Consider the following 25,934-nt stretch of genomic DNA (forward strand, 5'->3'; position numbering starts at 1 on the left):
TGAGGCGTAACCACCTGTGGTGTGGTTTTAATTCGCACTGCCACACCACAGGGTCTAGGTGTGGCTAGCTATGCCTGACATGCTAACCACCAAGTGCTATTTCCACATTGTCAACAAAGTTTTTCACTCCTTTCACAAGAGGACCATGAAACTTACAAGTTCTGGCTGTGAACACCGCAGCATGCTGTAGACACTGTGGCAGTTAGAAAGAGCAAATATTAACAGCCTCAATACAGTAATGTTAAAAATGGGTTTATTTCCCTTGAATACACACATAAGGTAAAATGTCCACACAGGGACCTTGTTCGTATTGAAAAAGTCAAAGGCATAAAATTTAGCGAGCAATACAAGTGAAAAAAATCATCAGTGCTTTTAGCTGTCATGGAAGTGCCAACTTTGCCCTGCAAAACCATAAGTATAAGAAACCAAAGCACAAAAATAAAGACCCAAAGTGTTTACATGTGACATAAAAAAAATGTCGCACTTCACATGTGTAAATCATGGCGGTTATCGGTTATCAGATGCCATGACTGTGTGGGTCATATAAAAAATATAAGCATGACTAGATGCAGTCTTATACAAAAATGTGGTACACTGGATACTTTGGGCAATCCATTACAATTAGCACCACAGTTAAGGACACTTTAGTAGCATTTAGATTCTGCTCTAAGATTTGCTGCATACTCCTGGTGTATCTCTTGTGTCAAATTGCAACAGCTGAACCAATCATGCCAAGTCATGAATGTCATAAAAAGTAAAAGCAAGGATTCAAATTCTGTCACATTTCAGCACATGAACTAAACATGCCAGCAGTCATTAATGCCATACAAAATACAAAGGAAAGGTTTGAATTCGAAGGGTTCATCTAATGTACAAGGCCACATTTTACGTCTCTTTTGACCACATGCCGACACTACTAATTAGTTTCAGCACAAAGTGACATAACTTGCACAAAAAAGTTACCTGTGCCAACTACCACATGGAACAAACAAAAATAGATGCATTCAGTAAAAATGGACCAATAACCAGACAAAACTGGGCATTAAATCACACTGTCACTCTAGCTAGCCAGTAAAGTAAAAAACACTGCAATTTCAGCTGCAGGTAAAAATCACAAAATACTGTTGCTTGCCAAATGAAGTTGATTGGCACCATTCAGAATGCCCATCAAAATGTTAGTCATGGAAGTAAGTAAATGGCAGCGTATCAAAGCTTTTAATGGCTTTTAATGGCCATGCACTTTGGTGGGCTTTGGAAGCAATGGCTCACTGTATGACAGTGCACTTTTTTACCCTGCCGAAATTCAAAGGTGCTTATATTCAAACACAAGTGTCATATGCCAACAAAGCAGGTCAATCAATTATGAAATAGTGACACGCATAGCACTGAAAAATAAAGGGGGGTATCACATTTTGTGAACTACAACACTACACTCGTGAAGTACAGATATACATTTGTGAAATACAACACACATGTGCTGGACACAGCATGTGGATAGTGCAGTGTTCAAAGAAAGCAGTAAACAAAACAGTCACACTGCACGAATGACAATCCCTTTCAAACAGCACCAGATTATTGCAGTTTCTATGGGTGGCACTAAAGAGTTCTTATTGAGCAATTAAGTACGGACTACATTGCTCAATACCACATTAAATAAAGCTGACAAAAGCCATGCTCTATTTTAAAAACAATCTTTCTTATGGCTGGCATCGTCATCATCCCATTATGTCAACAGCATGATGACCTTCTCTGCCAGTCACCTTCACTTACCCTTGTCTCACATTACTGACTGCATCGTACGCCTTCAAACTTCCTAATCTCATCACAGGTCTGATTTCTTGAGATGCCTCAAGTCAAATGAAAATCATACCAAATGTATTTCTGACATATTTTCAGTGTGGTGCCACCTGACAGCAGTGAGTTTATTTTCAGCAGTACAATCACCACACTATAGTCCCTGCAGATATGTGTGCATGACATGATTACCGAATACGACCCTGAAACACAACTCAATCATTACAAAAACATAAATATTGTATAACTAGACATGGATGCATAGATGCCAGGAATGTGACGGCAATAATGTGTAGAAAAAGCATTCCATGTGGTTACTGTATTGCATATTTGGTTGCCTCTGACACCACATTAAGCAGTCTCAGATCCACATCAATGTATCAGACACCAAATGCTGCATATATAATAGTTCAGGGTATGTATTCCTCTTGTTTGGGCTTGACTTTTGTGCACAGGTAGCACTGTTCGGAGTGTGCAGTTTAATACCATGTTCGCAGACATTACTTCTCTGGTCTTTCTTGAATAAAGCAGAAGGATGCATCACCCGTGGCAATGCCAGACAAGACATGTAGATCTCAGGAACAGTGATGCTGTTTGTCTATCAGTGACAGATGGTTCCATCAGGCTTTTGCAGCAAGACTTTCTTACTTTTTCATCTGGCATTGCTGCAGCTGATGGATACTTGATTTATTCCGTATGAAACATGGTAGTGATATGTTCAATCATGCTGCATGAACTGAGCAATGCCACCTCTGCACAAAAGTCAATCGTGAACAAGCCAACAGTTTACCTAGAAAAGTAATGTATCCCTGGAACTCAATATTTATACACCATTCGATACAAGTGACTCTTCTGGATGGTTGACCGCTTAGAGAATATGTGGTTAGAGGACTGCAAAATGTTGGGCACAATGAACCTAAGATTGCAAAAATGCAGACCACTGCAAAAATAAAAAGTGCACTAGCTGTACCAACTATGTACCAAAACTCTTCATACAAATGAAACGGCCTTATGAATATCCAGCAGTAATTTAAGCTAAATATCTGTGCTGCATTCTAACAGAAAATGTGACCTCTCCACACTCAACATCTTATATGTAAAAAATTTTTGGGTTTCCCAAAGTACAAGTTCGTTATTTTGCCATGCTCCTCACTGACCCAGTTGCATGTGCAAGCTAGTAAATTGATGGTTCTGTTTCAACCCCTGGAGAAACTAGCAATGCTGGTGCTGTTTGTTATATTTGCACGAGGCTCTTTATTTAATACTTTTTTTCACAACCTTGTAAAGTGAAATGAGTGATGGAAACAATAAAAATGCCAGTTTCACTGAAGCCAATTTGCAATACAGAAGGAATAACACCCAAAGGCACAGGCACAGTAAATTGCTTGCATATGAATCACGCTATTCCAAGTGCATCTTTCACACATTCCTGATAAACAAAGCAGGTGTACAGACGACAAGCAACAAATGTGCTCAGAAAGGTGATCTGGCAATGCAGAACACTAGTGCGCTGACAACAATAGACAACACAGGTTATTGCTCACAATAACAGAGCTTGTCATCAACGGAGGCACATTCCTCTGTGGGTCGACTTTCAATGGTAGTATACAGTGAGTTGCACCTTTATTCTACAGTACTAAAAAGAGTTTTCCACTTACTGCTGTTTCCACTGACTGCTACTTTTCTTTTGCTAAATTTGTGGCCACATTTTACTTTTTGGTGCACCGTGTCCAATAATGTGCTTACTATCTTCGTTCCCTGGTTCATTCAGAAAAAATTAATATCCATCATACAACGAGCCCATTAACATTGCATGAGCGTGTTTCAGAACATGTGGACTGGTTCTGCTGCCTGTTGCCAATTAACGGTTCAGATGAACCACGCAGGCAACAATGCCAAGGGTTATATTTCACAATGTGGACCAATGAATACAATCTTGTTGCAAAATCTGACTGCAAACTCAGAGTAAAACCTCTAAGTGACTGCAGAGTAAAAATGCAGATCACTGTATGTAAGGCGTTGCTCACATACTGTGTCCCGGAAAGCATTAGCATTTAAGCGCTGAAACCATACTTACACAATATATGTACAGCGATATGCCTGCACACTCACTTGTGAATTATCTCGCTGCAATAGGAAATGACACAAGAAAAAGGCTTCAAGAATGCATGCAAGGTCGTCATGCACACCAGTCATGCAGGTCATAGGCTTGGCAGCCACTACACAATTGGGTGCGAGAGATATCAAGTGGCAGCAGGTCATTGCAACAGAAGCATGAGACACAAAGAGGAGGGAAAAGAACTGCACAGAAACTATGGCTGCTCAGATGGCCGACCTGTTACTTGGCAAAACATCAGTCGTAAACTATAGGGACAAATGCGCATACATGCACAAAAATAAGAATATGCACATATAGGCTGTCATTATGCCACGTGTTTCTGCGGTGACCATCTCTCATTAATAGAATACGGGATTCGAGAAAAAGTTTTTTGCTGACTGAAAGTTGGAGGACCCCATAATTTGTGTATCAATTAGCAATGGAATTGTTAAGTAACTGATTTTTACTAACTTTAATAACTTCAGGGGCATATTAGAATTGCAGAAGTATGCAAAGAACAACTTTTTGGTAGGAACTCTGCCTTGCACTGGCTTCAAGAAAAGCAGGCTCAGAAGACATAGCGTTACCATATTGCTGTTACAGTTTGTACAAGTTTTCCCATTTAAGTTTTATGCAGTGTTGGAAAATGTTAACTGGAACAGCAATGCATTTCCTCATAAATTTTACATACATGTTTTTCTAAACTACTTCTAGTGGCCAGTTTCTAGCAAATGGTTAAGCTTACCGTATTGGCATTGCTGATGTTTTTAATTTACAAAAAGCTAAAAGCAAAATTAGTTATTGACTGCATTGGTGATCATCACACTAATATAGATGTCCACTACTGCTATGAACTTTGATTGTAAAAAAATTTCTCAAACCCCCTAAACTAATCAATCTGAAACAGTCGCTGCTGAAACACCCAATTAATGACTCAACCAAGAAAACGAGAGTAGAAATATAGAATGCCATTTTATTATCGGGGACACTAATCACTATTATCCAGATTTATGTTGTGTGGCATACACAATACATGCCATATGCTGGATCTGGAGCAGCCCTCTGTTTCGACTCTCTTGCTAGCACAGGCGTGTGCTTGGCTGTACATCAGAGCCCCCTACCAGAGGTACTCCCAGTTCAAGACTTAATAATTATATTGCTCCTAGGTGCATGATGCAAGGGGGCAGATCACTGCTACTCGGGCTTCTCACATTTCATTGCTTCGTGTAGCTCGTATGTCTATCACTGAGGTGACGCTTCATCGAGGAGTGCACAGCAATCACCAGGCTGCAGCTATTCGTGGCGTGCGCCCCGTCATTTACCCTCTAGCACTCGTAGTCGTTCGGGTGCAACATCCAAGTACCAGAGCTTTCCCCTATTTGAATCACTTGCTCAGAATCAATGTAGTCACGAAAAAGTGGTGCCTCCAGTGGCAATCACTGATGCACGTGCCATGAAGGGGCTCTATATATTGCATTAGGAGTGATTGTTTTGCTACACCTTTCCTTTTTTTCCACTACAAAGCCTCGTTACTGCAGCCACTACATCTCTGCCAGTCTGCCCAGTTTCACCAGCCGTTATCGTCCTTCCCGCGTTTACTACAGCGAGTCAGGCACTGGTGTCGGCACATGAGAAAGTAGCACGTGAGGTGCAGATAGGGAGTGTGATTGCAGCTTACGCTGGGCCCAGCACCTATGCTATCGCCAGTGGCCTGGCCAGCAGGCAAGAGGGGAGGACCACGGTTTGCTGCCCCGTCAAGGTCGCAGTTAGTCGGGCGACAGAGGAGAGGGGGTTGTGCCTGTCAGCCGTGGGTGCTCTCTCCTCAGACTGAGGTGCCGTCGGCAGGGAAAAGGTAAAGGCGCGTTGCCGGATCAGCCGGCGCCGTCCTTAACGAGGGAAAGAGAGGAGGAGAGCGACAGTCAGGGTGCACCATTAGGGAGATCATCTCTCACAAAGCGTTGCTGTGTCCAGTCTGTTACATCACACAACCATTAGTCGCTTGGATATGTGCCTTAATTATTTTTATGCCCAAAGTGAACCCTCTCCCTAAATAGTTTTCTGGCATTGAAAATTATATGAGCACTCGGTAAAAGAAAAGCTAAATGAAAGGACCAACATTGCTATAAATAACTGAGCACAAAAATGAATTCATTGAAACCACTTTTTAGACATTTATAATGCTGCTTTACATCTCCTACATCGAATCGGCGCTATGCATTAAAAAAATCACGAACATGCTTTGTGCCAAAGAGTACTTTGGTTAACTGCTTGAAGTGTGCACCAGTGCCTTTAATTTGCCATATACACTTTGGCGATGGCCAGATCACGAAACACATACCAACTGCACAATGTACGATGGCAAGCCAGTGCAACAAATGTTCTACAAACAAACCAGGTCGTACATGTATGTCTTGGCTGTTTACTTGTTCAAACCGGATTTTGTGTGCATATGTGTGCATGTAATTACTGATAACTATGTTTTGGACACTACTGAAATATTCAACTTGGAACAATATGAACCACTGAGAGCCAAAAAGATCATTATTAGAGCTATAAATTACAGTGAGTAGCTGTAATCAGTGCGCTGTGAGGCCATGGGATAAAAAAGCTGCCACGAGAAGGCTTGTTATCAGGAAGGTTATGAATTCCATGCCAGTGCATTCAGACAGCATCTCAAGCACCTGTGCAACAATGCGACACCTCAGGATGGCTTAAACAGTGACAGCTCATGGCTGAGATGTGTTAGAGTAAAAAGGGGATCACGAAGAAGACACGAACTATAATGGAGACTTCAGTGAGCACCAAAGGCACCTAATTTCAACTGTACTTCCATCATTACAATACACACAGCATCGATACTAAGAGTAAAAAAATATGCTAAAAGGCAGACAGATGAGATTTGTGGCTTTGATTGTTACCTCTTGAAGGAGGCTTTCATGAGAAGATCAAGTTATATGAGTACATAAGTGCTTCCAACTCGGAGACCTCTCTCTAAATGAAGGGATTTTGAGTATTGCTAATTTTATGCCAGACTTCCCAGCATCAACTACTAACTGTGAAATGGAGACTAAGCAGGCGTTGATATCCTTTGCATTGCACACGTTAATATATATTTTGTACCACATCATCTTTGTCACTGCTCAATATTGCAAAAAGCATTTACAGAAGAACTATTTCCACACTCTGAAAGCAGAGGCAATGCCTTTTGAAAAAGTTTGGCTCCATTTCATCCTTTGAATTGCTGTACATAAATACTCTTGAAGCCCAATTGGTATTGCAACATCTCTCAGTTTAAAAGCAATGACTACACAATTCAAATTCTCTAAAAAGAGTTTAGAAAGAAGTTAAATATAAAATTTGTTTTCATTTTAAACAAAGCTCAACATAAGTTCACCATTGCAATAACCGGCTTTCAGTTGGATCTCCACATGTTGCTTGAAAAATGAAGGGAATCTTTTTTCTTCCTTGGAGAAAATTGTATCCAGACGTTGGCAGCACTGATACACACAGTCAGCGGTTCTATCTTCGAAAAAGTACTGCAATCGGCAAGCTTATTACGCATTTCATGCAAACAAGTTACAGTTTGGGAACAAGCTATGGCAGCATATGGTTCTTACAGCATGAAAATAAGGCAGGCCTCTGCAAGTAACCGAGACCAAGATGTAATGCTGCAGAGCTACACATCTTTATGAATGACCCGGTTTTATCAACAGCTGCAGAGTTTCTTACAATACTACCTACAGGAAATTATGCTGGCACCATCTATGCGAGTTCATAAAAGACCGCTGGGACATCATGAATGGCAGAATACGAAAGTTTTGGCTTCTCTTGAATGTGGCTTGGTCTAAAGGATGCTATGGAAGTGCAAATAATTTTTGGAATTGAAATCTTCATGAAAAAAGAAGCCTTGCTTCTTTCATAACTTACTTTATAGTACATAAATAAGTGAAATTTTATTGCTTCAACAAGCAAACGCTCAAGCTGAGGGGGAATAGGAGATCTTTGTTACGTTAGGAGAATGCATTCAGTCGCTGCAATGTCACAATTGATCCTATAGCAACTTTTGCAACGGATACGTCGATATTTGGGGTATTAAGAGCAGTTATTACCAGTGTTCCAGTGCCCTGTAAGTTGTACTTTACTTACTAGATTGGCCTTTGTTCTGATAGCATACTTATTAGCCGTACCATCTATTTACGCCGTCTGCAAAAATTCTGAGAACGGGAGAGAGAGAGCAGCCAATCTGCAAGCAGTGAACTCCCCGGAAGTTTACATGCCTCGTATGTCGTCTGCTTGGGGATAATGTACTACACAACAAAATGTTTCTCGCCATCTAATGAATAAAGTTTTGATACGAAAAAAATTTATTTTTTCTTCTCAAGCTTAAACACATTCTCAAATAGTAATACGTATGACTACTACAATTTATTACTATTAGTTTCTCGACATGGTCACCAGGTGGTGTCATGCACAGCAAAAAAAAAAAAAAGAAATGACGGGAACAATGGCGAGGTTTTCAAGAAGCAACAACAGTGTCATCGCACAGCAATATCCGACTGGGCCCCTGGGTCTCGGCACGTCAGCGCGAGCTGTTCGATACACTGTTCATTTCGAAAAATGAAAGCGATGCCAGAATTTGCTTTCTTCCATCTCTTCAAACAGATTTCGCACCTCCAACAGCTCTGCTTCCTCCTCGAGCACACCAACGCAAGAACCGAAGCTCCCATTGCAATTGCCATTTTCTAGAATTAGACTATGGCTTGGATCGGAACGTGCCATTCCATAGCCACAGCCGCCATATGAATCCAATCCACCATGATGTTTGACAGCGTGAACTTAGACAAAGGACGGCAAAAGAGGCGACAGAGACAAGTGCTGTTTACCCAACAGTTTCGGTCGGTGGACCGACCTTTTTCAAGGTCGGTCCACCGATTGAAACTGTTGGGTATACAAGAAAGGATAAGTGCGTGAGCACAGAGTTATTAGGGCCCGAGGAACTAGAAATAAACTGTAGGAAGGTATGCGACTGGGTAAGTTGGTGTTGATCCACAATGTTTCACAGGGCGAACTTAGACAAAGGACGGCGACAATCCACCAGACATGCCGTGTGACACTGGTCTCGTGGTGAGTGCGTGATCATTCAAACGAAACACCTCCTGTCACGTTCTGCTCCTTGCAGATGACGTGCTCATTTCAACATGACTGACAGGAGCGTGTAGTCATTTTGACGTCACGATGTCAGCACGGCCTAGGCCAATCAAAACTGAATGCGCAATACGAACAACAATCTCCGATTGCACCCCTGATGCACAATTAACTTTGACTTTCCCGCCTTTTCAACAAATTGACTGACCTGATGGTGGCACTGTTCTCATTTTACATAGCTGAACACTCTAGTACAAGTACTATTGTTTGAATAACAAATCCTTACATTAGTATATAAAAAAAAAACCATCTTGCATGCCATTCTACTACAGACTAAGCCACTGTGACAGATGGAACACCAGTTGCAAGACACTTCTTCAAGCAGTACTGGCTCTGAGAGAGATCCAACCCCACAACCCCTACTTCGAAGGAAAGAGGCCACAGTAGCCCCAAGTGCTCGTAAGAAACTTGGAAAGAAACTCTACGGCAGCAGCCACTACAGTGGGAAGCCCCACTTTCAATTTCGTCTCCACAACATGCCTGTATGAATTTCTGCAGCTCATATCACTAAAAAAAATTTCATCGAGGTTATTCGTTATCTGCACAGGCACATATTTCCACAAAACATGGTGAAGTGGGGCTGCGTGCATTCATGGCCTGGCTTATTGCAATTCCCAGGAAACTGTTCAATGTGACTTCAAAATTGGTCTGCACTGTCTACACACCAGAAGCCTAATTTTGCAATTCAGCGACTTCAATAAGCCTACTTTCAGCAGCCATAAATTTTCATTTTTGTTCCCTACACATGATAGCCTTTTTTTTTCCCCCGCATTCTGTTGCTGAAGACTTATTAAAGGCCCACGAGGACCACATCAGAGCCAAAAGAAATGTACAAAGTCCTTGCCAATTAAAAGCATCAATTCTGTCATGGGCCTTTCATCGAATGTCTCTCCAACACGGCTTGTTGACATTTACGAGTCCTCATCAGATGACCTGGGCCGTTGCTTTGGAAACTTCCAGGTGACGAAGGCTTGGGCTATCCCACCCATAGGCTATCCCCCTCTGTGTTTCCGATGGTATGGGGACGCCTACTCAGCTGGAGTGGATGGCTTTTCCACAGGTGTGGCTTCAAGCAGAGAGAGGGAAGTTCCAGGCCTGTGTTAGGGACAGGTCACAGAAGGGAGGAGCTGTTAGTCAGAAATGGGTTAGTGGGGGTTCGTGGCAGTCTTTGTAGAAAAAAATAATTCCAAGGGATTCCAAGGCTCTGACAAAGCATTTTTGATGACTCAAATAAGGCTGTAGATAACTAAAAGACAAAAAAGTGTCATCAACAACAGGCAAACTTTAATTATTCCACATTAATTCTGCCATCGACCAGCACACATGCTGCTAATTGGATCCTCTTGATCCAAGCAAAATTTCGTAAGCTCGACCAAAAATGAAATTGAACCATATGAATTTCAGGACCTTGGATTTTCAAAGTGTTTTCAAGGACTGCTACGAACCATGAAGTCTCCAAGCATCACAGGCATAGCGAGAACAGAGAGCACAGAAGAGAGCCCACAGGAGTGACCAAAGAAAGGGAAAGTTGAGGCATGGACATGATAGTGCATCAACATGACAATGTCACATGAGAACATGACACATACAGGGCAAGACGAATATATATATATATATGGAGAGGGAGTAGGAAGTGCATTTTAGTGAAAAATTACTCATCCAACAAATCTAGTGTTTTCTGTAGCCGGAGAAGAGTGCACAAGTTGGATGGAAAAGATACCATTGCTTAATAAATGTTTGATGCCTTTTTATTTTCGATTTCAATCCCTTGTGCATGAAGCATAAGCATCGCCTCAATCTCGTCAAGTGTCACACAGCTTTTTATTTACGCGAGTATCAGAAATAATGGACAAAATAAGGACACAGTGTTGACAATGCTTAAATGACAATGAAATTCTAGGATAATTAAATAAGTCACCTTTTAAAAATATATATATGCTAGCTGCATGCTTATGCAAGCCTTTCTTCATATGGCTCAGTCATATACTATTGCAGATTGCCTTTGTACTCCTAAGTAAAGGAGACTAACACATAAAACAGCTACATGACTAAAACTGGTCACTCTGGTTATTGCTTGCCTTGTGAGATGTTTGACATCACTTCTGTTTGATTCTATTAAAAATAACTTTCCTGCTGCCTTAGTGTATTGCGACAATGTGCTATGCCCAACCATCATTTTAGTCGGGACATTTCCCACACCCTTCGTTTTGCAGTTGTGCATGGTATTTCAGCCATTGCCAGTCACCCAACCAGTAGCTGCGACTGCACAGTACTCACATGCAATGGCACAACTAATATGCCTGTGTGCAGCCATTATTTGCCTCTTAAATTTCAGATTGTAGCATGACAACACACTATCATTCCATAACCATGCTCTACTTGTGGCGACAAATGCCAGTTCGTACATGCTCTCTGTGCTAAGTATTCATAACCCAACTTGCAATGACTTTCAAAACCATTCTGTTCACTCTTCTAACAGGGCAGTTCGAAGGCAGTGAAAAGCTGTTATTGCACAAAAGTTCGCTACACCTGTGACACACTTCGCATACCACAGACACACACGTGTTACACGGCTTGAATTGGGGCACAGTATTCGTCCGGCAGACTCACTAAAGGGACACTAAAGTGAAGCATCAAATCATTTTAGACTGGTTCAGTACCATTTCTAAGCTTTTTTTGCAGCAGAAAAAGCCCAAACATTAGCACAGGAAACTGGCAGCAAAATTTCCCTTTTTCCATTGCTGTGGCTGTCTGCTGGGGAGCATGAGGCCCCTGTTTGATTTCCAACTGCAGAGGCTGCATTTTGATGCGAGCGGAATGAAAAAACTGCTCATTACAGTCGAACCTCGATATAACTATACATGGATATAACGAATCGTCAGATTTAAAGCAGCCCTGAAACACATTTCTGACTAATCATAGAATGGCCTCACTATTAAAGGATGTCTCTCCAATCTGATGCTGCAAAAAATTTTCGAATCCTTCAACTACAGTCGAATCTTGTTAATTCGTTAATTCGAACAGCCGGTTTATTCGAACTGACGCTCTGGTCCCGTCAAAGTTTTGTGTATTGCAATGGGCGAAAACGCTCGGTAATTCGAACGCGAAAGCATTTGCGACGGTTAATTCGAACATGCCGTGGGACCGACAACGCTCTCAGCAGTGCGCCGAATAAGGGTACGGGCACGCTAGCGGCAAAACCACGCGGCAAAACGACGCGGCAAAAACGCGCGGCAACGCATCATGCCGTGCACGGCAGAAGCGGCAGGAATCGGGGGTTTTGCGGTGTGTCGCTGCGAAATGGGTTCGAAACCCATTTCTGCGGCAAATGCCGCGTGCCCTGAGATGAAGAACCAATCAAGAGCGACGGAGCCATCACAACCAGACCGCCGCCAGTCTGCGCCGGATTTTCAATCGACGATCGTCGTCTCGCATGAAACGAGCACTCGCGATGTTGCTCGCGTGTTCGGAGAGCGCGGGAGATCTTATCGCGCTGCCGCGCGGCGAGACGCACTTGCCACGGTGGCCTCGCGGCAAGGCGCTGACGCGGGGCAACTTGCTGCTCGTGGCATGACGCGTGCGTTTTTGACGCGCATCAAAAACGCGCGGCAAAAGCGGCAGGAATCGGGGGTGTTGCGGCATGCCGTGCGAATTGGGTCTCGAACCCATTTCGCGCGGCACGCTGCAACACCCCTGATTCCTGCCGATTTTGCCGCGCGCGACATGACACGTTGCTGCGCGTTTTGATGCGCTTTGACGCGCATTTTTGCCACGCGTCAAAAACGCACATTTTTGCCGCTAGCGTGGCCGTACCCTAAGCTGGCGCCGGGCCGGCTGGATCTGGCATCTTTTCTGGATTACCAAGTCTCTCTCAAGGCAATAGTGGCGTTTCGGTTTTGTAGAAGGGCAAAACCTCAAATTATTTTTCTCTTTATTATCCCTTTATAGCCCCACAGTAACAAGGTTGGACTAAGTAAATAGTAAAAAGAAACCCAAGTGGTCAAAATTGCAGTTGAAAGGTAAAAGTGGATTTCATTACCCTCCCTACCGTTTGTATGTAAACTCATATATAACTTGGCTATACATATAGTTAAGTGCAGTGACATTCATTAAATACTACCTAAGGTGCACGTGTGGTAGAGATATATGAGATGGCCTAATGCCTCATTGCAATGCTATGCTACAATGACAATGCTTAAGGTGCTAAAAGTACTAAAAATTCAGCTCAAGGCACTTAGTGAAATTGGAAAGAAAGCAAGGTGTCATATTACTTTGTGTTGTACTTTCCACAAAAATACATTGCAGTTATATCTCATTGCCCGTCAGTTGCAAAGACTCTTATGAGTTCAGTATAAGGCTATTTTGTTCAACAATGGCTCTAATGTGTAAAAAAAAACATGTTTCCCACAGTTTAAATACAGTCGACTTCCATTGTTCGCGCTTATTGGGATATGCAAGAATGTTGAAATGTCCTGTTCAGTTTAAAAGCGAAGTTCAAAATTTGCAGTGAAATAGAATTTTATTTGCTAGAAATATTTTGCGATAATGGTCAGCACCCTGCACTAGGAAGCAGATGCTGCACACATCACCTCACAGTACTCAACTTCATGCACTGACAAATGCTACCTGTGTGTGAAAGTTGAGTACTAACGCGCCCACAGTTTATCCTATCTAGGCCTGGTGCTCTACCAAATGTTCAGTATTCCACAGCAATCTGGCTAAAATTTAAAACATACTTCCTGACACTGTATCTGAAGCATTGACCTCAGCCCCATGTCTGTTCTTGTGCAACAAATGCTCGCACAGCTTCATAGTAGCATCATCAATATTAGGTGATGGCCTAGTTCAACGTGGTTGACTGTACAATTGCGCGAAGAGGACCAAGCAGCCAAATATGTTTCAAATACATCTGTCAAACACCAGATGCAAACTTGCTTTTGAATATGGCAATTGGCAAAAGAGTACAACTTGCCAAAGGGTTATACAACACATGTGGCATGAGACCCACCAGTGGGTCATGGCACACGTTTATGGATCAGAGATTCTTAGAAGTGCCGCCACAGTGTTAATTGACAGACGGAACAAATTGACCTAATGTTAAATTAATAGAAGTCGACTGTATCAGGAAGTGCTGATGATGTTTACTACAGAACAGAGTAGGCAATAAGTGCCACAGCTGTTCTCTTGGAATGAAGAACCAGATTTTGCTTGCTGCCTTTTGTTCTCAAGGTTTCACATAGAAGCCAGCATTATTGCAACTTCAAGACCCTTACAGCTCATCTCGTATCACAAGGACAACTTGACAGATATACTATTCAGACCTTCACGGGATACATGTAAAAATATAAGGCTGGCAGTGCATTATCATCTGTAACAGGCACTTCCGAACAGGGAGCAGCAATGCAGGATACAGTTTGTCTGTAATCACTGTTACCTGTGCCAGTAAATCACCGGGCGATAACAAATCAATATTAGAACTCTGGACATTCTTGAATGCAAATAACTAAGCAAGCCTTGCACTACCCTGCTGTGTTGATCGTTGATCAACTAGCTACAGCCACTACATCATCTGCAGTGCAGCTAGCCTGCACAAAGAACGATACTTCCTGTTGCTGGTACTAAAATCAGTGCAACAAACAGGAAGAATAGATGCTGCTAGAAATTGATTCAATGGCTACAATACAATGATTACACATGCTTGAAAGTGGTGCTAACAAGTGAACGTCACTTTCGAGGCAGGGGTAATATTCCCATGCCAATGACACCATGTGCCCGTTGGATACAGCCATGGCACAAGTATGGGTCAACAGTGACAGTCATTGAACGACTACTTATCACTGGCTTCATTAACTTGGCCGTCACTGCATTTCCATTACAGGACACTCTGGTAGAAAATTAACTAAACGATTTGGTTAGTTTGTTCTAATGCATTGTTTCTGTGTAACAGTGCAGTCATAAAGCCCTAATCACTGAGGCGGTGCAGATGGCATTGGAAGATGCTGACGCATATGCAAACTATCCACTGCTTCATCAAACGAACAACAACGTCCTTGGAGAGTGTGGGCATACGTGCTGTGCTTTTGCTTTTTTAAGACCGTCTTTTTTTGTTTCAAGGCAATGTTGCTTAATAAAGCACACCACCCTCAAGGCAGCACATGTCCTCATTTGTCTCTTCTATAATAGTTTTGCACTGTTACACGAAAGAAACTGGTTCACTTTGAATAACAAACTCAGCATCAGTGGCCGTGAAATGCTTGCTCTCATGCGCATGCCAATGTGCTCCCAGTGGAGATGCCACCCCATGCCCCCCTCCCCTCAAAAAAAGAGACTGCGGCAGTGATGATGAGCGCGTGGTAGTAGCAGCATCAGCTCAAGACCTGGGTTGCATGTTGTAGATGAGGTTGTTGGCCCGTCGCCGACGCTCGCGGGCCTTGAAGGTCTCTCCTAGCAGCATCACGGCGGCAAGTGTGTGGAAGAAGAAGGCGACCACGGCAAGCGCATAGGCCCATGACAGGTGGTTGTAATTTGGGTACTGTAGCCAGGAGCGGTCGAAGCACATGCCCCCAAACACCGCCACTGACAGGAACACGGGCACCGCTGCACATAAACATGCACCGCACTACGTGTCCAGATCATCAGAAAGACAATGTCACATACCAGACTCAACTTAGTTCAAGGTGTGTTGCCCACAGTGACGAAAAATGGGCAAGAAATTTTACAACAGTTTGTAAAAAAACAGATGTAATTACCGTATTTACTCGATTCTAACGCGCCCTCGATTGTAACGCGCATCCATTTTCCGTCACCAAAAGAGAGAGAAAAATAATTCCTTACAGTACCACGGACCTCATGCACAATTCTCTCTCATTTGGAAAAGCAGACTTACTCCAAATGCACTAAAGTTGCGATAAATAAAAAAAAAAGTTGCAGTTTCACCCGAAAGGCAAAGCATCGATTGCGATAGCAAAGCAAATTAGTAAACAGCCTATACGAAGGATAGTAGTTTTATCGGTCGTATAAACTAGTAAACATTCGCTTACTAACTAAATTAACAAGCATGGTGTCACGCGCGCACGAGAAAACATGAACACATCTCGCTCGATGACCGCGGGAACTTGCTTTCAAGACGTTGGAGCGACGAAGCGCAGCAACAGCGGCAAGTGAATTGACCTTCGTGCTAGCACGTCTCTCGTTTCAACGCGAACACACAGAGCGCGGCGGACTCTCTCCCTGTCGCAGATCGCTTTCAAGATAGGCAAGGCGATCGTATCGCCGAAGTGGATTGCCACAGAATACTGTCCTGTATCGATTCAAAAAAACCCTTCCGCGTTGCTTTGCTGGCAAGAATCCTCTCCTTGTGTTTGTGCCAGTCCCACACGCAAGTTTCAGATTCTCCTGAATGCCCGTAATGCGGCCCAATTTCAGTCAGTCTCCGCACACATGATCACTTTCCTTTTAAATGCGGCATCATGATGAACTCGACACTTCATGCTGATAGAGCAAACGCAGAAAATGGGACGACAGACGCAAAAGACGATAGCCTAATGCCTAAGCACACATACAACAGCACATGGAGGAAGCTACGGCAGCTAGGCTCGAAGCGCGTACGAGGGGGCCATTTCTAAATGCCAATGGTGATATGGTAACGCAGATTTAGGGTCGTGCTTGATTCTAACGTGCACACAATTTTTCGACCCGTTTTATCGAAAAAAAAGTGCGCGTTAGATTCGAGTAAATACAGGATACAGTATAGACCACTTATAACGTAACCGCTTATAGTGCAGGACCGGATATAGTGCGGTCTTTTCAGACTCCCGTTAATTTTCCCATAGCACTCCATGTATACACGTATCGCTTATAGTGCAGTTGCGAGAAACGAAATAACGGTTACAGTGCGGCTGCCTGGGAGTACGGAAGTCAGTGGAGACGGCGAACGCTCCCCTCAAATGGGCGCCCCAAGGAGTGCTCGAGGAAGAAAGAGAGACGAAGTGGAGGAGAAGGGCACGTGGTGCGAACGAACAGCCAGTGAGGCTGAAACCAGAATCTTGAGTGCGAGTCGTGAAATATCACGCCGCGCATAGCGAGCGAGGGCCGCGAAACTGCCAACGCCATCCAATGCTTGCTTCATGATAACGGCAGTAAACAAACATCAGGGAGCGGGCGGCGCCGGCACAGGACGGCGAAGGGCGCACGCGGAGACCGTGGAATGTGAGGGAGGAGGGCGGCAGGGAAGCGGATTTCGCCTCGGCAACCCCGCCGCTTCAGTGGCTCCCCTCGCCATCCCTCGTAGCTCCCTCACTTTCGACTGTCACCGTGCGCGCCCGCCGCCATGCAGGTGCCGCCACTCCATGCCGGCCCAGCGCCAGCTCCCCGAAGTTTCGTTTTCTGCCATTATCGGGAAGCGGCCATTTGCCTGCAGTGGGCAGTTGGGACAGCGCCGCTGCTTCCCTCTGCGCCGTAGCCGCAGTGTGCAAGGTCGACACGTGACTAGAAAGTAGAGGAAGCATAAAGGCATGGAGGTAAAAAATACATAAAGGAGAAAGAAGGGTTCACTGCCGTTTTCTACACGTGGCTATGGTAGCCTGGCTGAGACGTCGGCACGTAGCACGCATGTTCCGGCGCAATGCAGAATCGGTGACCTTGCCATTTGAGAGAGGGTGCAATTTCCGTCCGCGTTTTCTTTCTTTCTTTTTTTTTGTTTTGTTCGCGCACAACATTGAGCCTGGAGTGGTCTCTCCTAAGTTTTTACTCTATGGCGGTGCCAGAGCAATGCTGGTCGGAGGCGCCGCCGTGTGATTTGGTTCGAATTAACGAGATTCGACTGTAAATTGAATGCAAACGTTCCTAGCCGCATTCCTCGACTGTCGCATACGCGTGGCAGCTCGGTGCACATGTTTTGCATATGTGCAGGGCCTTGAAAATTGTTGCTTTGGTTATAGTGCAGTACCGCTTACAGTGCGCATATTCGCGACTCCGGCGACTTACGTTATAAGCGATCTACACTGTAATATGCACCACACATCTACAGGCCTCAAACAAGGTCCTTGCGGGAAAAATTCTGAACTGTGACAGCCACCTTCCAATGGGGGCCATAAGCAAAAACACTTGTGTGCCATGCTTTAGGTGAACACTAAAGAACACCGGGTGGTCAAACTCCACTACAGCACAATTAAATTGCCCTGTGTTGCTTCAGATTGTTATACCCGGGCCACATGGGCATTTTTACATGGCGATCAAGTTGATGACCTTTAACATTTTTATACTTATCTCTAAGGAGCTGTATCTCTGCTACACGGCAAACTCGTCAACCGTCGAAATGTTTACGCCATCTGACACCAAGTGGCAAGCGATGGTTCTGCATCTCTAAAAGTGATCGTCCCTAGCAATCATTTGCAACACAGTTGAACCAACTTATAACGATACTAGTTTTAACAATATATCAGAATAACAATGAGAAGCTGCTGCACCGTCAACTTTTGTATGTTTTCTATGGTGAAATAATCCACTTACTACAATGCCCCCATGCTGCATTATCGGTTATAACAACGAAGTCTGGCTGCTGGCTGTCCATGCCGAAAGATAATGGAATGCGATATCCTTGAAAAAAAAAACACAAAAAAAGAGAAATTCGAGCCGCTGCACCCTCGTCCAACGCCCCAACGACTGCCGTGTGCTCATACAATAAAGCCTGTTTTCCAGCCTTCTCCGCATCACCAGTCTCACGCTCCTCTCTCCTGTCACCCACCCATCCACCCCTCCAAACATGAATGGGCTGTACCCATAGTTCTATGCAGTGCCACCTTCAAAAACAAAAATGGACCAAGCCAACTGTGCTGACAGTGCTGCTCCCAGATTGCTCGATAGCTCCTCGTTCTCCGTAGTTCTTCCAACAGATTAAGTCGCTCGTGCTCATTAAGTCGCTCGTGGTTTCTTTGCCTCATTTGACTCGCCGCCAAAATGGAAGATGGCTGATCCACCCACTGATCATTGGCAATGCACGACGTTGCTGGTGAAAAGAAAGTGCATTGCTGAGTGGCTCTGCTGAGTTCGATCAACGTATGGAGCGATCTAAGAGGAAGGTGGCTCTCATCCTAGATAATTGTAGTGCCCACCACTCCATGGCTAAGCTCTCAAGCGTGGAAGTTCTTTTCCTGCCACCAGGCACGATGGCTGGCTTGCAGTCCATGGACGCCGGCGTCCATCGCCAATTTTAAGGTCATGTATCATTGCCGCGTCCTGAACAAGTTAGTCTTCTTTATGGACATAACCACGCAGACAAGCAGGGAGCAACCAGACTTGAAGATCAATCTATTAATGAATGGCCTTGCCATTTATGTTTGGTGCGTGGCCCGACGTAAGCACTTCTACGGTGCGGAACTGCTTTAGGAAAGCGTGTATTGTCTGAGGCACCAGTGACTTATATGAAGCCTGCAAAGCTCCCACCGACGAAGTGGTGCCTGAACTTTGGTCCACAAGTTGACGAGGATGCTTCAGGACTCGAAGTTTCTACATGCGGACGACGCATTAGAAACATCAGAACTTCTGACCGATGAAGCGATCATCGCGAACATGCTCACATCGGATAGCGATGGCGACAGTGACAGCAATGACGGCAGCAACGACACGATAGGGCAGGCTGCCTCAATGTTGTCCTTGCAGGAGGCCCTGACGATGATTCAGTCCCTCCGAGGCTTCACTGTCACGAAGGACTTTCCGCTGCACTATGTGAAGCACCTGGATGCCTTGGAGAAGGATGTTGGCAAGCTTCGCGTGAAGCAAGGCTTTAGGAAAGCGTGCATGAGGTTTTCTCGTGCAAGCCAGTGAGAAGTATGTGGCAAGATCCATGTCGCGATCTCGCCTCAGTGTTTCTTCTGGATTTCTCAAGCTGAGAGGCTGCCACGGCAACCTTCTCGGATCCTTTAAAAGGCCCCTTTTGGGGCCACCATAGCGATGCCTCAGCAGAGCTCACATGTCGCTTACCGCTTGTGACCCCTCTTTGCAGTTGTTATAGCAGTGCCATTCTTGTACGCCGAAAGCCGTGGCCTGTTACACGCGATCAGAGCACACAGGAAGCAGAGTTAAACAGTTATTATAGCCATTATAGTTTTCTCACAACAGGTCTGCCATCCCCCTATTTTGCTTTTTTCATGCAACCTGGTTGTAACAATTATAGATTATAACAATGGAATTTTCGTGGCACTTGAATATTTTTATAAGTGGGTTCGACTGTATACCTGAAGAGTGCGTTTTCTTTGCTCGACGGCATCTTAATGACAAATTGAAATAATGTATATCTTTAGTTACTGGCGCATGCTGCAAGAAAATAAACTATCATTACAGACTAAACAGCTTTTTGCTATTCTTTTTTCATTGAACACAGTGCTTATTGCTCGCCACAGTAAATGTACTGTTAATGAGGGTGCCCGCGTCCGCTGCTTGAAGGCCTTTGGGATTCCAAATGAGTTCCATGCAGCTTTGTCAACTCTATAACTACTGATTTGATGGCCGATGAGGCCACCCATGTGGCAGCATGTACTTCACTGTTGAGTTGATATACTATCGTTTCAAAGGCCTTTGGATTGCTCGTGTGACACCAGTATTGAATTCCATTCATTCATCCATCCATCAATTAATTAATCTAAAGCGCATTTTCACCATCAACACTAAACTCAATTTGCACACGCATCAAAAGGGGACATGCAGACGCACTGAATGTGATTCCTTTACTATTAATTTGTTATCATCCGTACTACTGAGTGGCTGATTCCAGCAATACCAATGGCGTGGCTTTGTGTGGGCCAATACTGTAAAATGAGAAGGGATCATTACACAAAACACAGCCCCAAGCTGCCATGATGAAGCAAAGGCAAGAGAGGTGGGTACCTGTAATGGCCTCGAGGATGAATGCACCCAGCAGGAAGATGATCTCGAAGCGCAGCATGTAACGCATTAGCACCACACTCAGCAAGACCAGGGCACCCAAGGCAAACATAAGCGCCAACGTCATCATGCTCTGCACAAACATGAGCCATCCTGCACAGGAAAGAGACATAGAGGTTAACCAAGCACTTGACAGTAGAACAACTCCTCTGCCAAAATGAGTCAAACCACACCTACACTGTTAAAGGGGCGCTGAAACACTTTTTAAACACGTAGGGAAATCTTTCTGATCTGTAGACAATGTTGCCAAGCACGAGCAAGTCAAGCATTATTCCACTCGTGAGCACAATGAGATGTGTGTTGCTCGTGTGTGTTCCACACACGTGTGCATTGCTCTTTTCTGTGTGCTTCTCATCTAAGCACCGGCCCTCCAGAATTTTAACTCTCCTTTGGCTTTCAAGGCCCCTCTATTGTGTCCCACCTATGACGTCATAGACCTGTCCAGCAGCTCATACGCCAGCCACTAGGTTGGCGTTCATGACCCTTAGTTACTCCTGGGCGAAAGTTGATGCATACAGGCAGACCTCTCCCATATTCTAGCAAACGGGGAAGCAGTGATTTATCAATACATCCTGCCTGTCCCGTGTCACCTCTCTTCGGCACTTCTTATCACACACCAACCTTGAATGCTTTAAATGATTACAGTAAAGGTACTTCCAAAGAAGAAAAAAGTAAGAAAGGAGCAGTAGGCAGGGCATTGCTACCACCACCATCCCAGCTGATAGGAAACTTGTTGAGGAGATATCGGGAAAGTTAAATGTTGCAATCTTTATGCCTCCCGTTATTTATTACATCCTTTTCAAAAGCTTATCTAGGAATATACTCCCTGAAAGGCACCCCACTTCCAATTTTTGAAAGATGTTGCAGGACCCACCTCTTTAACCCCATAATTGCCATATTTTAAAAAATTGATGAAAAGTGCAGTTTTTGTTTTTTACCTGCATTTTTTGGTCATTTCTTTCTAAAAAATGTAACATCAGGAATGCTATAGAGCTTTTTCTGCTCTTGTTGAAAAACAAAAGCGAAAGACATTGTGTATTGCTTATTTATGTATCAAAATTACAAAGTAGTGCAACCTTTGTCACAATGAGCTAACTTGTCCTCGGGTATTTAAGGAGTTGAAGGAGTCATTGTCATTCTTATCAGCCTATTTTATGTCCACTGTAGGACGAAGGCCTCTCTCAAGTGATCAATTGCATTCCAATATAGTCTCTCCAGCTAGTCCTCTGCTGTCCTTCACAGCATTTTCCTTCGCAGGACACTCATTCTGTTGCTCTAACAGACCACCAGTTCATCTTCTCTAGGCATCACATAAACCAGCCAACCTCATTTAGTCTTGACTGGCATATCAGTTACCTGGATTTGCTCTCTAATACATACTGCCATCTACCAGTCTCTTCATGCTATGCCTATCATTTTCTTTTCCGTTGCTTCTTTGAAGGAGTCCCGATGCAAAATTCCACGTGAGGAAATATACAAAGGTGCCAGATGAAGATATAAAAAGACAGAATGAAAGCACAAAGCGAAAAAAAAAGTAAAAGCAAGAAATGCACCAATTACACATGTAAACAAATCCACGCTTTGTCCATTTTGTTTCGTTTGTCCTGCCCTATGCTCTGTTACCCTTTCAGCAACGTGTGTGAACTGACCCAAGTTAGCACTCTTTTACAAAATTTCACAGATAACGTTTGCACATCATGCTATGTTTTAGCACACAGGGACGCATCATCCATGTATTATTAGCCAGCAAATATCAGAACATATTTTCATTATTTCCATAAAAAGTGATCATTTTCAGGTAGTCTCACTAAACATCCTTTTATTGTCACCAAAAATTCCCTAGGCACTGCAAGACATAAAAATGAAGTCAACAAACTTCTACTTTTTGAGACAGCACTGTCGAGTTACATATTCATCAGACAACTGTTGAAATCCCAAATTTTGCAGACATACATGCTCTTATAAGGAAGTCAGTACAGCTCCAAACAAAAAAAAGAAAATATGCAGATCTAATGCACATGTTGGAATCTCTGTGAAATGGCCAATTGCAACACAACTCATTGCAACTAATATAATGCAATGTTTATGCTTAGCACTACATATTTGACAACCTATACAAAAATGCAAACACCAAATTTGGTGGATGTACAATGCGAGACATTATTGCAGGGATGTCAGGACGTCAAAGACGATGTTTGATGCCTGTCGAAAAACTGGCACAGAGAAATTTATGCAAGGAGAAATGCGATGCACATATAAATACATTCAAGGCTTCTTTCCCCCTAGTCATGGTGGTAGAATACGAGAAGTGGCCCAATAAAACAAAATAAGTAAACGAACAAGAGAGGTCTGGCCAGACAGGGGATTCTGGGGGATTCACCCGAGAGCGGGCACCCATCCAGTGGCACTAACCCAATATAAGAAATTAAGGAAAATCCGTGGAGCAAGGAAACAAAATAGGAGAGTCCGTGACGTCACGTTTTTTCAAACCGGAAGAAATGCTGCCATGTTGGTGTGTCATCTCCCTTTGCGCCTCCAATCATCTCGCTGGAGCGAGATGATTGTACTGCTTTGTACACCAGCTTTGTACTGACGTGCGTCAGAACAAAACCTACGAAACTTCTGTAACAGTTTTAGTGAAGCAGACGCGCCCATGTTTTTCCGTGGCAGGCTAAAGATGAAGACAAAGACCCGCGCCCTGATAATGTGTCTCTGCTGTTGGCTGACAAACCACATTCACAGACCCAAAACACAACTTTCAAGCTTACACGCCCCACTCCAAAGTCAGCTTGTCTCACAAACAGAATGTGCTGCTCGAAAGACACGGGCCGAAAAATCTTGTATCACTTTTCAGAGGCCGAGAGCAGCAGCAAGAGCTTCAGGAGTGCGGCTGCTATGGCAATGTTGATGTTTGGCACACCAGTCCCTGTGCTCCTTGCAAAAAACACCGCGTGACTTTTGCCACAATCTCTTCAACTGATCCGAGCTAGCCCGAACCTCTCCTAAGCTTTCCTTCCACGAGAAAATCGGAGAATCCATTGACTATCATGTGCTGTTTCATTAAAAAGGTCCGTGTCCTTTACAGGTAGCTGTGAGCGAACAATACATGTACTGGTTTAACGCTGTGATTTATTATTTTATTCTGCAGAACAGAGGTGCGCTCACTGGCACTACGCTGTTGGTCAAAATTCAGTGTCACAGACACTGGAGCCTGACTCACATGCCTATTAGGTGAAAAACCCATACCAAACAATAAAGAGCGAGATAGGCAAAGAAAGTGTCACATTAAAAAAGGCTGAAAGGATTCAGAATTGTGTTACAGCTAAATCTCTATATGACAAATCTTTATGCGACAAACCTCAATATAAATGAAATGTTCGATATAATGAAGTATTTAGCTTTTTATAACTTCTTGTCCATAGAACACCATGCATTTAGAACCTCAATATAACGAAGTGTGTTTATACACAATTTCACTATAAAGAAATTGTTGCATAATCTCAAGTTTTGGAGATGCATTGATGCGAGAGACCGATGAAGCATTCGCTCCCCATTGCCAGCGCTTTTCATAATAGCGTCGTCCCACTGCAGGCGACGCAAAAGTGCGGCTGGCTTCGCTTCGTACCGCCGATGTGAAGTTATTGGCAACATGGCCTGAAACCGTACCTTTCATCGCTGACTCCCAAAGCCAACCCCCCCCCCCCCCAAAAAGGAATTTTTTTTTCTCATTCCAATTTGCTTTTTACAATTGCTACAAATTTACGTCCGTTCTGTGGAAAACAAATCTATCGGCAACTGCACTTATTTGCACAGAAGGTAGAATATCAATGTAACGAAATTTCGATATAACTAATCAAATTGCCACTGACATCACTATGTCGAGGTTTATCTGTATTTTACTTGCATTGAATGAGAATGACACCTGAGGGATACACGTGGACTCTCTTAAATTTTGCGCTGTTCTGTGGCAACAGTTTCAAGCTTTCTTTTCTTTTTTTGCCATTTGAGAGCTCGCAAGTAAACTAGCGCTCGCCCCTGACCAGCACACTGGTTGCTTAGCGACATCATGTAGCACAAAGGCACACACACAAGGGAACATAAATAAGCACATGTCACAAGCGCCTGTGGCACGTATTTGTTTCCTTGTGGTCGTTCCCTTGCACTACATGATGTCACTAAGCAAGCACCAACTAGCCTAACATGTAGCACTGGTTGGGGCTTCTCCCCAAATGGCTCGTTGTGTGTGAGCAACAAGGTATTTCCAACTTCTCCAGTGCTCTCTGAATATCCTTAGGATAGCCACTTTTACAAAACAATAGCCACTGAGATAGCGCAAGTTACGGCTAGTGTCTGCACTCGCTTGGACACATCTCGTGAAGCTGCCACATCAAGGTAGCATTTTGCTCATTGCAGCCTGAAATCATTTTTTGTTCTCAAAAGCCATGCGGCTTACCAATCCTGATTTTACAGAGTTAGAGGGTGACGACACTGCATCTATTGGAGGCGGTGGGCTTGAATCTATCAAAAACAAGGAATACTTGAGCTTAATTAGTTGCCCCTGGCTTTCATAAGGGCAACCCGCTTCTAAAGGTGGTGTTGCTTCCAGAACTCCGTGGGCATTTTTGTACAGAAAATAAAGCAAGCTCTAGAGCAACTGCAGAGCGATCACTGAGCAGAATCAACATCTATTATTATCGGACATGGTCTGAAGACGTGCAGCCATGTATGGCATGAAATGGTGTTCAACGAATGCATCTACAACAATCACGGCTTGTTTTGTTGGTTACATAAGTGGTTAGTCATGTGCAATAAAGGACCATTTCAACGATAATCACTGCTCTATGCTGGGCAATATTGACCCTACCATGTCAGAAGACAAGAAGCTGCGCCACTTGAT

General features: G+C 43.8%; 1 protein-coding gene across 5 annotated transcripts in view; it reads right to left on the reverse strand.

The window, feature by feature from the left end:
- Positions 1 to 231: 231 nt before the first annotated feature.
- LOC119450930 (uncharacterized) overlaps positions 232 to 25,934 on the reverse strand; it is a 38,802-nt gene continuing 13,099 nt past the window's right edge. For 3 of the 5 annotated variants that reach the window (XM_037714394.2, XM_049666351.1, XM_049666350.1), the window contains exons 3-5: positions 20,981 to 21,130; positions 15,475 to 15,694; positions 8,368 to 10,192 (exon numbers count right to left, since the gene is read on the reverse strand). In XM_037714394.2, the coding sequence (XP_037570322.1) occupies positions 10,126 to 10,192; positions 15,475 to 15,694; positions 20,981 to 21,130 (437 nt within the window). In that variant the 3' untranslated portion in view covers positions 8,368 to 10,125. Of the gene's footprint in view, positions 5,779 to 8,367; positions 10,193 to 15,474; positions 15,695 to 20,980; positions 21,131 to 25,934 lie in introns of those variants that run through there. The other 2 variants (XM_049666352.1, XM_049666353.1) reach the window with 2 other exon arrangements.

This window comes from Dermacentor silvarum, chromosome 4 (assembly GCF_013339745.2).
Source record: "Dermacentor silvarum isolate Dsil-2018 chromosome 4, BIME_Dsil_1.4, whole genome shotgun sequence".
Lineage (NCBI taxonomy): Eukaryota > Metazoa > Arthropoda > Arachnida > Ixodida > Ixodidae > Dermacentor > Dermacentor silvarum.